The 11,013-nt window shown below is 39.1% G+C and overlaps 1 protein-coding gene across 1 annotated transcript; it reads left to right on the forward strand.

Annotated features, from left to right (window-relative positions):
* Window positions 1-1,780: 1,780 nt before the first annotated feature.
* wrnip1 (WRN helicase interacting protein 1) lies at window positions 1,781-10,899 on the forward strand. Its single transcript, XM_077556693.1, has 7 exons — window positions 1,781-2,363; window positions 2,632-2,826; window positions 4,096-4,337; window positions 5,496-5,719; window positions 8,183-8,338; window positions 8,413-8,492; window positions 10,380-10,899. Exons 1-7 carry the CDS (start codon window positions 1,791-1,793, stop codon window positions 10,659-10,661), a joined length of 1,752 nt encoding a protein of 583 aa, XP_077412819.1. The 5' UTR covers window positions 1,781-1,790; the 3' UTR covers window positions 10,662-10,899.
* The last annotated feature ends 114 nt before the right edge of the window (window positions 10,900-11,013 follow it).

The following is an 11,013-nucleotide window of genomic DNA, read 5'->3' on the forward strand; positions in this document are numbered from 1 at the left end:
CGAGGAAGTCACGCAAGGGAGTCGCGTTGCACACAATACACACACACTCAGATTGTGCACACGCGTACACATCCCCAGTACACGCACTGGGGAAGTGGTGTAAAACATTTCCTGAGCTATATCATATCATATTACCGATGTAAACACAATACAAGGGATGTCAACACATTATATAAAACAACCCGTGTTGTTTGCGATGTACTGTATGTGCATCTGAGTTAATACTTTTGTTCTGAAAAAGTATTTATTTTGAAAAGGATAAACCGGAAATGCGCAGTAGTCTCGTGTATTTACCAGCAAAAAACACTAAGTGGATTTTGTTGTGTAGTTTTTGTTTTGTTTAAAATACACAAGGACACTAAGCAAGACATTAACTTGTCGTCAGTCAAAATGTAGATATAGAAGTATTTATCTTTTAATCATGGCTTTGTATTGTACAAGTTTGATATTCAATGTTATCTTCTCAGCACTCTAAAACATACTTCGCGAATTAGCAAAACGAGTAGTAAAAGTAATGTTAATATAACTATCAATATACAACGTGTCAAATTTTTGGAGTAAATATGTAATCTGTGGCCTTAATTATGTTGAGCAATTTTATATTCAATTTGACCTTTCCTCTAAATGCCTCAAAATCATTTCCACATGCAGTTGTGTGCAGACTAGTAATATCTCAAAATAGGGAAAAAAAGAAAATATATTTCATGCACAAGTGCTATTTTATTTCCCATTCTTCAGTTTGCTTTCAAGTAGACAACTTCCAAATTGTGATGAATACAGGATCCTGCTGCACTGCACTCAGGAGTCAGTACAGTACACTACAGTACTAAACAGTGTAGCGATGTAACGATATCCAAACAGCATGATACGATATTACCACGACATGAAGGTCACAATATGATAATTATCACGATATTGTGGAGATGTTGGCGATAATTAAAAAAATAAAATAAAAAAAGTCACAATATTGTGAAGAGAAAAAAAACCTCATACGTTTTAATATCGCGATATCACGATATTGCCGCTATCGTTACATCGCTAGTAGAGTATTGTTTAAATGACTGCCCGGCTTTTTAGCAGCCTCTGCTGGTACTCATGAAGTTGAATTCATCATGATATTATTTTTCAAACATAGAATGTATGGATTGCATGTGTACCTCTCGTTTCAACTTCATCTCCCAGAAGGAGCGCATCATTTTCACCTTTTCTAAGCTGGGGAAGAAGACTGGCGTGCTCATGCTTCTGCTGTCAACACACTGAGGAACTCACTTAATCTTGGCCATTCTTCACTTGGCCCGGCTCATCTTGTTAATGCATTCATGCTGGGGTTTAATCTGAGTAAAAACAGAAGTAGAATTGATCCAATTATAACTACAGCAAATGATGGCATCAAATTGAATTAGAGAGAGAGAGAGAGAGAGAGAACTTCATGTCAGCATACAAATATATTGGGTTATTTTGTTCATTACTGTACAAAAATCTAATCTGACTATTATAGCACATACCTTATCGTAAGGTTGATAAAATGTGTGGTATGTTTTCAAAGTGGTCACGGCTGTTACTCGACACTGGAATGTCCGATAACCCTGAATGTTAACAGGAAGCGTTCTCAATACAAAGATACAACAAACGCGACAGAATTTTTTTTAATCTCATAGAAATTCAATGCTATGATATTAAAATATGACGCAGAAGATGAGAGTGATTGTCGTTTCGTTTTTAAAATTATTTTAATTTTAAAACATTGTTTTGGTCACGTGACAAAGGGCCAAAGTTTGGAGGGAAGCAAGATGGCGAGCGACATGTCAGGCGGCGCCCCGTCGGATTCGGTGCAGTGTCCGGTTTGTTTTAAAGACTTCACCTCCGACGCTATTAATGGTCACCTCGACGTTTGTCTTCTGGAGAGCGACGCCGACAGTGGACCACCAATGAAAAAGTTTTGTTCCGAAGCGGCTGGAGACCACCACACGGCGCCCTCTGGAGTATTTACCATGTTCCACAGCAACAAGGGAAAAAGTTCACATCAGAATGAGACGAACACGTCATCTGCCAACAAACAAGCTGGAGGCGGCGCGTTCAACAAGGGAGTCAAGCGTAGCTTTCCGGCCGAGGTCCAAGCTGAACCCGAATGTTCAGGGACGCGAAAGAGGACTGACGGTCAGACATTGAACGCAACACCTACTTTGAGTCTGCGGGCACTGATAACGTTAAACAAACCACTGGCGGAGATGCTGAGGCCGAACACGATGGAGGAGTACTTTGGACAGAGTAAAGTTGTCGGGGAACAAACCCTCCTGCGGTCCCTGTTGGACTGCCAGGAAATACCCTCTCTCATCCTCTGGGGACCACCAGGATGCGGCAAGGTGCTGTGATGACATTTTCACCATTAGGAATCATGCATAGGTGGCAAAAGGACTCAATATCTGTACTTAAGTAAAAGTACGGATACTCATGTTGAAAACACTCTGGTACTGGTAGAAGTAACTGAATTACTGCAGTGAAAGTAAAAAAAAAAAAGTGAACAGGCTCTGAATGTTACTTTAAAAAATAATAATTCCCATGCTCTTAAGAGGTTTGCTTGCAATTTGTCAATGCTGTCCATGTTTTCAACACTGCATTTACTCTGTTTAGACCACTCTGGCTCACATCATCGCCAGCACCAGCAAGAAGAAAGGCACGGCTCGTTTTGTGCCACTCTCCGCCACCAGCACATCCACTGCCGAGGTACGAGAGGTCATCAAGCAGGCGCAGAATGAACTGCGGCTGTGCAAGCGCCGGACCATCCTGTTCATCGACGAAATCCACCGCTTCAACAAATCCCAACAGGTGGGCTACTGTATGTATCTGTGCCAGGAATTCAAAGAGGCTGCGCAGGAACCACAGCTCACGCCCAGACACTCACATACAAACCTGGCCCTGCCTCTTAAAGGGGAAGTCAACACCCCCCCCCCCCCCAAAAAAAAATTATGTTCAATAGTATGTACTATACAGCCCCACTAGTTTAAATAGTATTCTGGTTAATATTGCAATAGAGGAATATGAGTTAAGCAGCAAAATCCAGCTGTTTTTATGATTAGCAAAAGGTGGCCATTTTGCCACTTGCAAATGAGTGAAAATGACATCACAGTTGCTCCGGTAACAACCAATCACAGCTCAGCTTCAGAAAACAGGTGAGCTGTGATTGGTCGTTGCCTGAGCCCTGAGCCTCAGTCGACAGCAAGTGGAAAAATAAATGGCCGTCTCCTGAGATGGATTAAAAACGGCTAGGTTTTGCTTCATAACTCATATTCCACAATTGTAATATTAATCAGAATGTGAGATGAGTTTGGACTGTTGTGAGAAGATGAGTTGTTGCAGGGGAAAACAGAACAAAACAAAAAAAACTTCTTTTTTTTTTAAATGGTCTTTCTATGAAAGAAAGTTCGCTGTGATACGAATAGCCTGAGCTATATTATAAAACTGTTCTGTACATTGTTTTAGAGTTAATTCACATCCAATGTGAGACTTTTGTGTTGAAAATCATTTTATTTTGAAAAGACTGCACTGGGAAACATGCAGCAGTCTTTTATTTTTACTCAGAGAGGTAAGATGGTGAAGCATAAATGTGATATGGGGTTATAAAACATGGGGAAATAATAAATTATTTAAGATTTTTGATTTAAAATGACAATTTTGTTATCAGTTTGTGCAAAATGCAGAGTTAGACGTTATTATTTTGTGGCCTTGTATTGTGCCTTGCCCTCTAGCGAGAATAAGCGGTTCGGAGTAAAGGATGAATAAATTGAATTTTTTGTATTGTACTTTTTTTTTAAATTAATTTCCATTTTCTGTGTTCTCAAGTGCACTTTGCATATATACAATACAATCAAAGTAAGTAATAATAAAAGCATCATATTAAAAAAAGTTTCTCTTTTTTAAGGCCTCCATTTAAATTAATTGAGGAAATAACTCTATTACAACCACTGACCAGCACTTTAAACCATTGCTTTTATGCTTTTTATGACGTACTTACTGGGAGAAAGATGTCACCTCAGAATGGTCACTGTTACATCCTCACAAATTTCTCTCTTATGTTTTTCTCCATCCGTATTTCAGGACACGTTCCTTCCTCACGTCGAGTGCGGAACAATCACTCTGATCGGTGCCACCACCGAGAATCCGTCCTTCCAGGTGAACGCCGCCTTGCTGAGCCGCTGTAGAGTCCTCGTCCTCGAGAAGCTCTCGGTGGAGGCGATGGGCTCGATCCTTGACCGGGCGGTGGCGGCGCTCGGGATCAACGTGCTGGACCGGGATCAAGCGAATCCAGAACGCTCAGACGATCAAGCGGACGGAAACGAGTGAGTGCGCCATTCTGAACCCTGACGGGACAACACCCCACAAATCAAAATTATTTTGCCCGAGCGCTCTGGTCTTCTGTTGCTGGCTCAGCGGGCCCGGTTAGATCATTTATGGGAGGAGAGCGGCAGGAGCCAGCGCGATCCCCTCGGCTCTGGTCCCGTATGATGTGTTGACAGATCAGATTTGTGCACAAGTTGTAGCCCGCGAGGCCTTTGATGGATACTGGCTCCGCACGGAATGCGATGCTGCACGTCAGGCAGATTTGTTGACCGTATTTTTTGCCAGGTGCGGAAAGAACGCAGCAAATCACAAATCACACATGTCCACATTAAAAGGTTGGACTTGCACCAGGCTGAGGTGGTCCCGGGCATCCAGCCAAGCCCAGTCCCCTACAGAAGCTTTTCCCAAAATGGCTACCGGATCAGTTTTTAATGGTTGCTGGTTGTCGGAATAATATACTGTAGCTACTGTGGTGCCTGATTTATCAGTTTGACTTGTTCTGTGATCATTCTTGTAGCCCAAAACACTTGTATCTCAAACCATCTTTCCTCATTGAAATGAATTGGCATTTTGCGCTTTTGCGTAAAAACCCATCATAGTCCAACAAAAGAAAAATCCAATTCTATAAAAATGGTAAATGCAGTGGTTCCCACACCATGTTAATACTTGGGCGGGCCACCCAAGTAAACTGGCCACCACCCAAGAAGTTTTCAACAAAAAAAAATATATATATATATATATTTTTTAAAGTGTCACGACCGGCCGGATATACCGCATGTAACGTTAGTTTGCCATCACTTTGTGGATTGTGAGACGTAGTAACAGGTCTGAGGAAAGTAGATTTCAAATCTGTGGGAAACACTGAAATGGAGTGCACTTTCACACAGTTTGTAGTGCTTTATCTTAGTCATACTTTTTAAATTTGAATTCACTTATCTTATTCATACGTATCGTATGGCAACACTAATGCACACTGTGTCTTTTGAGATGCTATAATGCTGTGGTGCTTTGTTGTTTTGAGATTAGAAGGATAAGAAATATTTGGTTTGGACATCATAGGTCCTACTTGCTCGTATTTTGGCAGGGAGCATTCAGGATAAGTTATAATCATATCTTTTTTTGTTGTTGTTGAATGTGATGTATTGATATATTCTCAGGCCGAGAGTTTACATTGAACAAAAGGCTCTGGACACAATCGCCTACCTGTGTGACGGCGACGCTCGGACAGGGCTCAACAGTCTGCAGTTGGCCGTTCAGGCGCAGGTCAGTTTGACCCAGTCCGGACTGACGGGACGAGACGGTTCCACCCAGGAAATTCTTGTGAAGGAAGAACACATCAAGGAGGGTCTCCAGAGGTCTCATATTCTCTACGACAAAGCCGGTAAGCTGCTCGCCCTGATCACTTACCAAAGCAAATTGTTCCAACACAAACAACTCATGTTGTAGCATAGCAGTGGAGGCCAAATTTAGCAAAGCGTTAATATTTATAGCATGTGGTTCCACTTGAAGTTGAGGTTGAATTAACTACTTTGTATTCGACGTTTTAATGGTTTCTTTTTTATTATTAATGTTACTGTGAAAGGGCATGATTAATTCTTTAAAAAAATTTAATTGTGTGAAATAGGCATGAGCCAATATTAGATTCTGTCGGTACGATAACGGTGAGCAAAAATATTTTTATATATTTGGGTAAAAAAAAAAAATCCATTGAACACAATATATTTTATTTTAAACAAAACACAGAATATTTGGTACAGAAGAATCATGTACCCTGCTAAGTTTAAATAAATGTTAATATTCTCTTCTTAGTAAGTCACAGCGTCCCATCACTGGTGAGCTGTTTTTAGAACAGATCAGTGGGCTACTCATGTTGTTCTTGGGACTAACTAGTACCCGATGGCACCATTTTTTTCTTTTTAGGACAATGCACATTAATCAACAGAGAGGGAAAAAAAGTTAATTGAAGGCAATTAACTTCAAAGGGCTGGTTTGTTTACTCGACTGCAAGCAGCCAATCATATTGTTCCCTGCTTAGATGTCCCCTTAAGAAAAGAGAAGAGCTCCTTATCTGTGACAGCCAGTGTTAGTGATTATTGATATCTTGAATTTATAAAACTACTGTAAACGTTCAAGTTCAAGTAATCTGCCATGTCTAGTGTGGAATTACTTGGTGAAGCCATTAGGGCAAAATGGAGTGCACTACTTAACTTTTTAGTGGGATTTGTGAAGTTTGAGGTTCTACCCCTTCGATAAATAATTAGTTATTATTAACTAGAGTGATGTACTGTTCACCTTCTAAATTTGTAATTAATTATTAACATTTTTTATTTATTCCTCCCAGCAATCAAATCTGTAAAAGAGACTTTTGCTGTTCATCATAAATGAATGATGATGACGTTGTTAGCTTAAGCCCTTCTGTGCTAACCTTGCAGCTCTTCTTACCTTAGTCTGTTGGTGGCGACTATGGCCGTCGCATGAAAATGCCTCCTACGTCATAGGTGGAAAAGCTTGTTGTTGGCCTTTTAGGTGTTTTTGGCCAAATTCAGAGCAGGTCGCTCAGACACATTTTCAGTAATATGCAGATAACAAAAAGATGTAAAGCACTTTGGTGGTGGTTTAATGTCAGACTCAGAGTTGTAACTATTTTATATACAAGCGATTTTGAAGTCAATTTGAATGCGTCCCCTTTGAACTTCACCTCCCAGCCTCCTGTTATGACCATCCGTTGACAACGCCCACTCAGTCACTACTTCTCCCTCTGGCCTCCCCAGTTGTCCGCTTGCATAACATTCAGCTGTCCCGAAACGAGGAGATTTATTGGTCCCAATTTTATGGGGTGATGAAAAGCACTCTGCTTGCCTGACCAATGGCTCAGATTAAACCAGCGTCCTGGGCTTGTTCATCACCCGCTGTCGTTCTATCTGCTGTAAATTAGTTGAACAAACTCGAGTATGCAATATGCTGTATAGATTGTAAATCAGCATTCACCCTCGCATTCACACCTATGGAAAATTTGCACTCTAAATTTTAGTCTTTAAAACTCATTCATTGCCATCAAATGTTCATTTTAACTATTTCTATTAGTTTAACATTTTTTTTCCACTTTTGTTAACAAGAGTATGAAAGCCTAGAATTTTTTTTATTGTACATTTAGAACAGATATAAAATTTGTAATTAATCGTGAGTTAACTTGTGAAGTCATGCAATTAATTCAGATTAGAAATTTTAATCGCTTGACACTCCTAATTTTTAATCATCTTTTCTTCTTTTTTTAAATAATTTTTTTTTAAATGTAATTAATTATTGACTTCAATTGTTAACTCACGATTAACCATACATTTTATATCTGTTCAAAATGTACAATAAAAAAATGGTTTTTTTTTATAGGTTTTCATACTCTTGTTAACAAAAGTGGACAAAAATGTTAAACTAATAGAAATAGTTCAAATTAATTTTTAACGTCAAAAGCCGTCAATGGCAGCGAATAAGTTAATGAACCAAACAACATGTAGGTATGTTGTCTGAAGGTGGGAGGAAGTCAAACAAGCAGAGGGAGAACATTTAAACTCCACACTGCCAAGATTCAAGTCCAAAACCTCAGCTGGCGTGCTAACAAGTAGTCAACTGCCCTCAAGATATCTGTTCTTTGTTAATTATTCATTTTTCCTAAGAAACTTAGGCAAGTCTAGACTTCCAACTTTGTGGAAAGTAATGGGAAGATATATTATTTTCTGTTCCAAGTGCACAAAGCAAATTTGATGAGTTTGATGTAGGGAAAAACCCGATCAAACTCTTGACAGTAAATAATGTTTATGATGTAACTAATTGTTTGTATGACTCCAAGGCGAAGAGCATTTCAACTGCATTTCGGCATTGCACAAGTCCATGAGAGGCTCCCACGAGAACGCCGCCCTCTACTGGCTGGGCCGCATGCTGGAAGGCGGCGAGGATCCGCTCTATGTGGCCCGCAGGCTGGTCCGCTTTGCCAGTGAGGACGTGGGTACGGGAGGTTTTTCAATTTCAATGAATGTCTTTTTTGCCTGCCTCCTTATTTGGTTGTCTTGCCACTGTCAGGTATCGCAGATCCCTTCGCTCTTCCTCAGGCCGTGTCCGCTTTTCAGGCGTGTCACTTCATCGGCATGCCTGAATGTGAGGTATGTAAGTGGACAATTGATCACATTTAAATCGACATCGCAGTGCGTTAATTTTGAGTGAATTTAAAGTTCCTTTAACGACACTCATTTTATTAACGCGCAATTAATATGTATGGAAAGCTTTTAATGGGGAAATTCGAGTCGCAACGCAGCAGACATGTCCAAGTCAAAATTTTGCAGTAATAATTTTAATAATAATATATATATTTGTGGAGACTGGGGTCAAGTTATATTTTACAGTTTAAAAAATGTACAGAATTTCACAAGTTGCTTTTGGTTAAAGATTCGATAGCTTTTAACTCATTCACTGCCATTGATGGCTTAAGTTAAGACGTCAAAAATTCATTTAAACTATTTCTAGTAATTTAACATTTTTTCCACTTTTGTTAACAAGAGTATGAAAAACTAGATTTTTTAAATTTTATTTTACATTTAGGACAGATGTAAAATTTATGATTAATCGTGAGTGTAACAATTGAAGTCATGCGAGTAATTACAATTAAAAAATTTAAGAGCCTGACGCGATAAAAAAAAAAAGATTTAATTGAGGGTCGTTAGGCTAGTAAAATTTCTAATCTGAATTAATTGCATGACTTCACGAGTTAACTCACGATTAATAACAAATTTTATATCTGTTCTAAATGTACAATAAAAACAATTCTAGGTTTTCATACTCTTGTTAACAAAAGTGGAAAAAAATGTTAAACTAATAGAAATAGTTCAAAATAATTTTTGACATCTATAGCCCTCAATGACAGTGAATGAGTTAAAACATGTTGCCTAATAGAAATAGTTGAAATTAATTTTTGACCTGGCAGTGAATGAGTTAATATGCAGGGTTTTTCCTGGCTCAAATTAAGGCATAGGTGGTATCATCCTGACTATGATGGGTGACTACCGATACCAGGTATCGGTATGGGTGCCAATACCTTATTTTAAGATATCGGTACTCGCGGCGGTAACCAATACCATTGTCGCACACCCTCTTGTGACCGTTTTACAATCAGGGACAATAAATTAGTAATTATATGAATACAAAGTTTCCATTAACTTCATGCAATTTTAAGGAAAAATAGTATATTGGGATATATAGGTCTTCTGTCATTTATGGGTGGGGAATTTTATTTACTAGTGGTATCGGTATTTGGTATCAGTAGCGGTGACTACTCAACGAACATCGAACATCCCTAATCCTGACCATGCGCCATGACTACTTACATGTATTCTGTAAATTCAACTGACTCGCTTTCATTTTTTACAGGTAACATAATAATTCCACGTTTCGATAATAAGAATAATAGTTATAAGAATATGAATAAGAATAATGCATAAGAATATGAATATTATCATGTTAAAGCATTCATTCATTACCAGTCACTCAGGCGGAGGTGGCGAGCAAATAAGGTGGAGGTGGCCGCCTCTGAATTTTGTACACAGGAAAAACCCTGATCTGGAAAAAAAAATGTACTGAGCTGTCACCGTCTTACACATGCAATTATGCCATCTAGTGGCAGAAAAAATGACCTCAACAAAAATCAATATCACCCTCGTTTTTTACAGTACAGTACATCTTTTTAATTTGAACTAAATTTTTATGAATTATTATAAAATTACTGTATCGGTGACTAAAAGATGCAGCCATATTTCTATTAGTTTAACATTTTTTCCACTTTTATGTTAACAAGATTATGAAAAATATTGTACATTTAGAACAGATAATAAATTTGCGATTAATAGTGAGTTAACCATTGAAGTCATGAGATTAATTACGATTAAAAAATGTCATTGCCTGACACCCCTAACAAAAACTACTTTTAGTAGGAGTTGACCAGAAATGAGTTTGCTCCTGTATCATTTAATTTGTCATCATTCTCTCTCACTCGACAGGTGATCTTGGCCCAGTGCGTGATCTATCTTTCCCGGGCGGCCAAATCGGTGGACGTGTACATGGCCTACAAGAACGTGAAGGCCTGTCTGAGGACCCACAAAGGCCCCCTGCCCCCCGTTCCGCTGCACCTGCGCAACGCACCCACCCGTCTCATGAAGCAGCTGGGCTACGCCAAGGACTACAAGTACAATCCGGCCTTCAGCGCTCCAGTGGAGCAACAGTACCTGCCTGAGGAGTTGCAGGGCATTGACTTCTTCACCTGGACGCCATCAGAAGGGTGATAACCAAAAAGTGCCCTTGGCTTAAGTTTGCACCTTGAAAGGTAAAATAAGATCCTTCAAATTCTGCCTTTCTGTTATCTTCTGCTTTGCGACAGATCGTTTGTTGCTCTTATTGAGTTTAATACCTAGACGACAAACACGCAGTTTTGATCTTCAATACAGATATGTTATGTTGCTTTTGCATTATCTTGCAAGTGTTAAAGTTTTTGAAAAATTAAACATTATTGAATGATTTCAATATTTTCCCGATTGTTCACATATATACATCTAACGATTCATGCTCACTTTCGATTGACCAGTTATACTTATTTGTCTCCGACGCTCTTGGAATCAGTGTTGATGATCATTTTTA

The sequence above is a fragment of the Vanacampus margaritifer genome, chromosome 2 (genome assembly GCF_051991255.1).
Source record: "Vanacampus margaritifer isolate UIUO_Vmar chromosome 2, RoL_Vmar_1.0, whole genome shotgun sequence".
NCBI classification, from domain to species: Eukaryota; Metazoa; Chordata; class Actinopteri; order Syngnathiformes; family Syngnathidae; genus Vanacampus; species Vanacampus margaritifer.

Excerpts from the sequence above, each read along its gene's own strand:
- wrnip1 (XM_077556693.1), top strand. The coding sequence starts at position 1,791 with ATGGCGAGCGACATGTCAGGCGGCGCCCCGTCGGATTCGGTGCAGTGT. Across the intron at positions 2,827-4,095 it reads GCTTCAACAAATCCCAACAG|GACACGTTCCTTCCTCACGT; the intron begins GTGGGCTACTGT and ends TCCGTATTTCAG. Across the intron at positions 8,339-8,412 it reads CTTTGCCAGTGAGGACGTGG|GTATCGCAGATCCCTTCGCT; the intron begins GTACGGGAGGTT and ends TGCCACTGTCAG.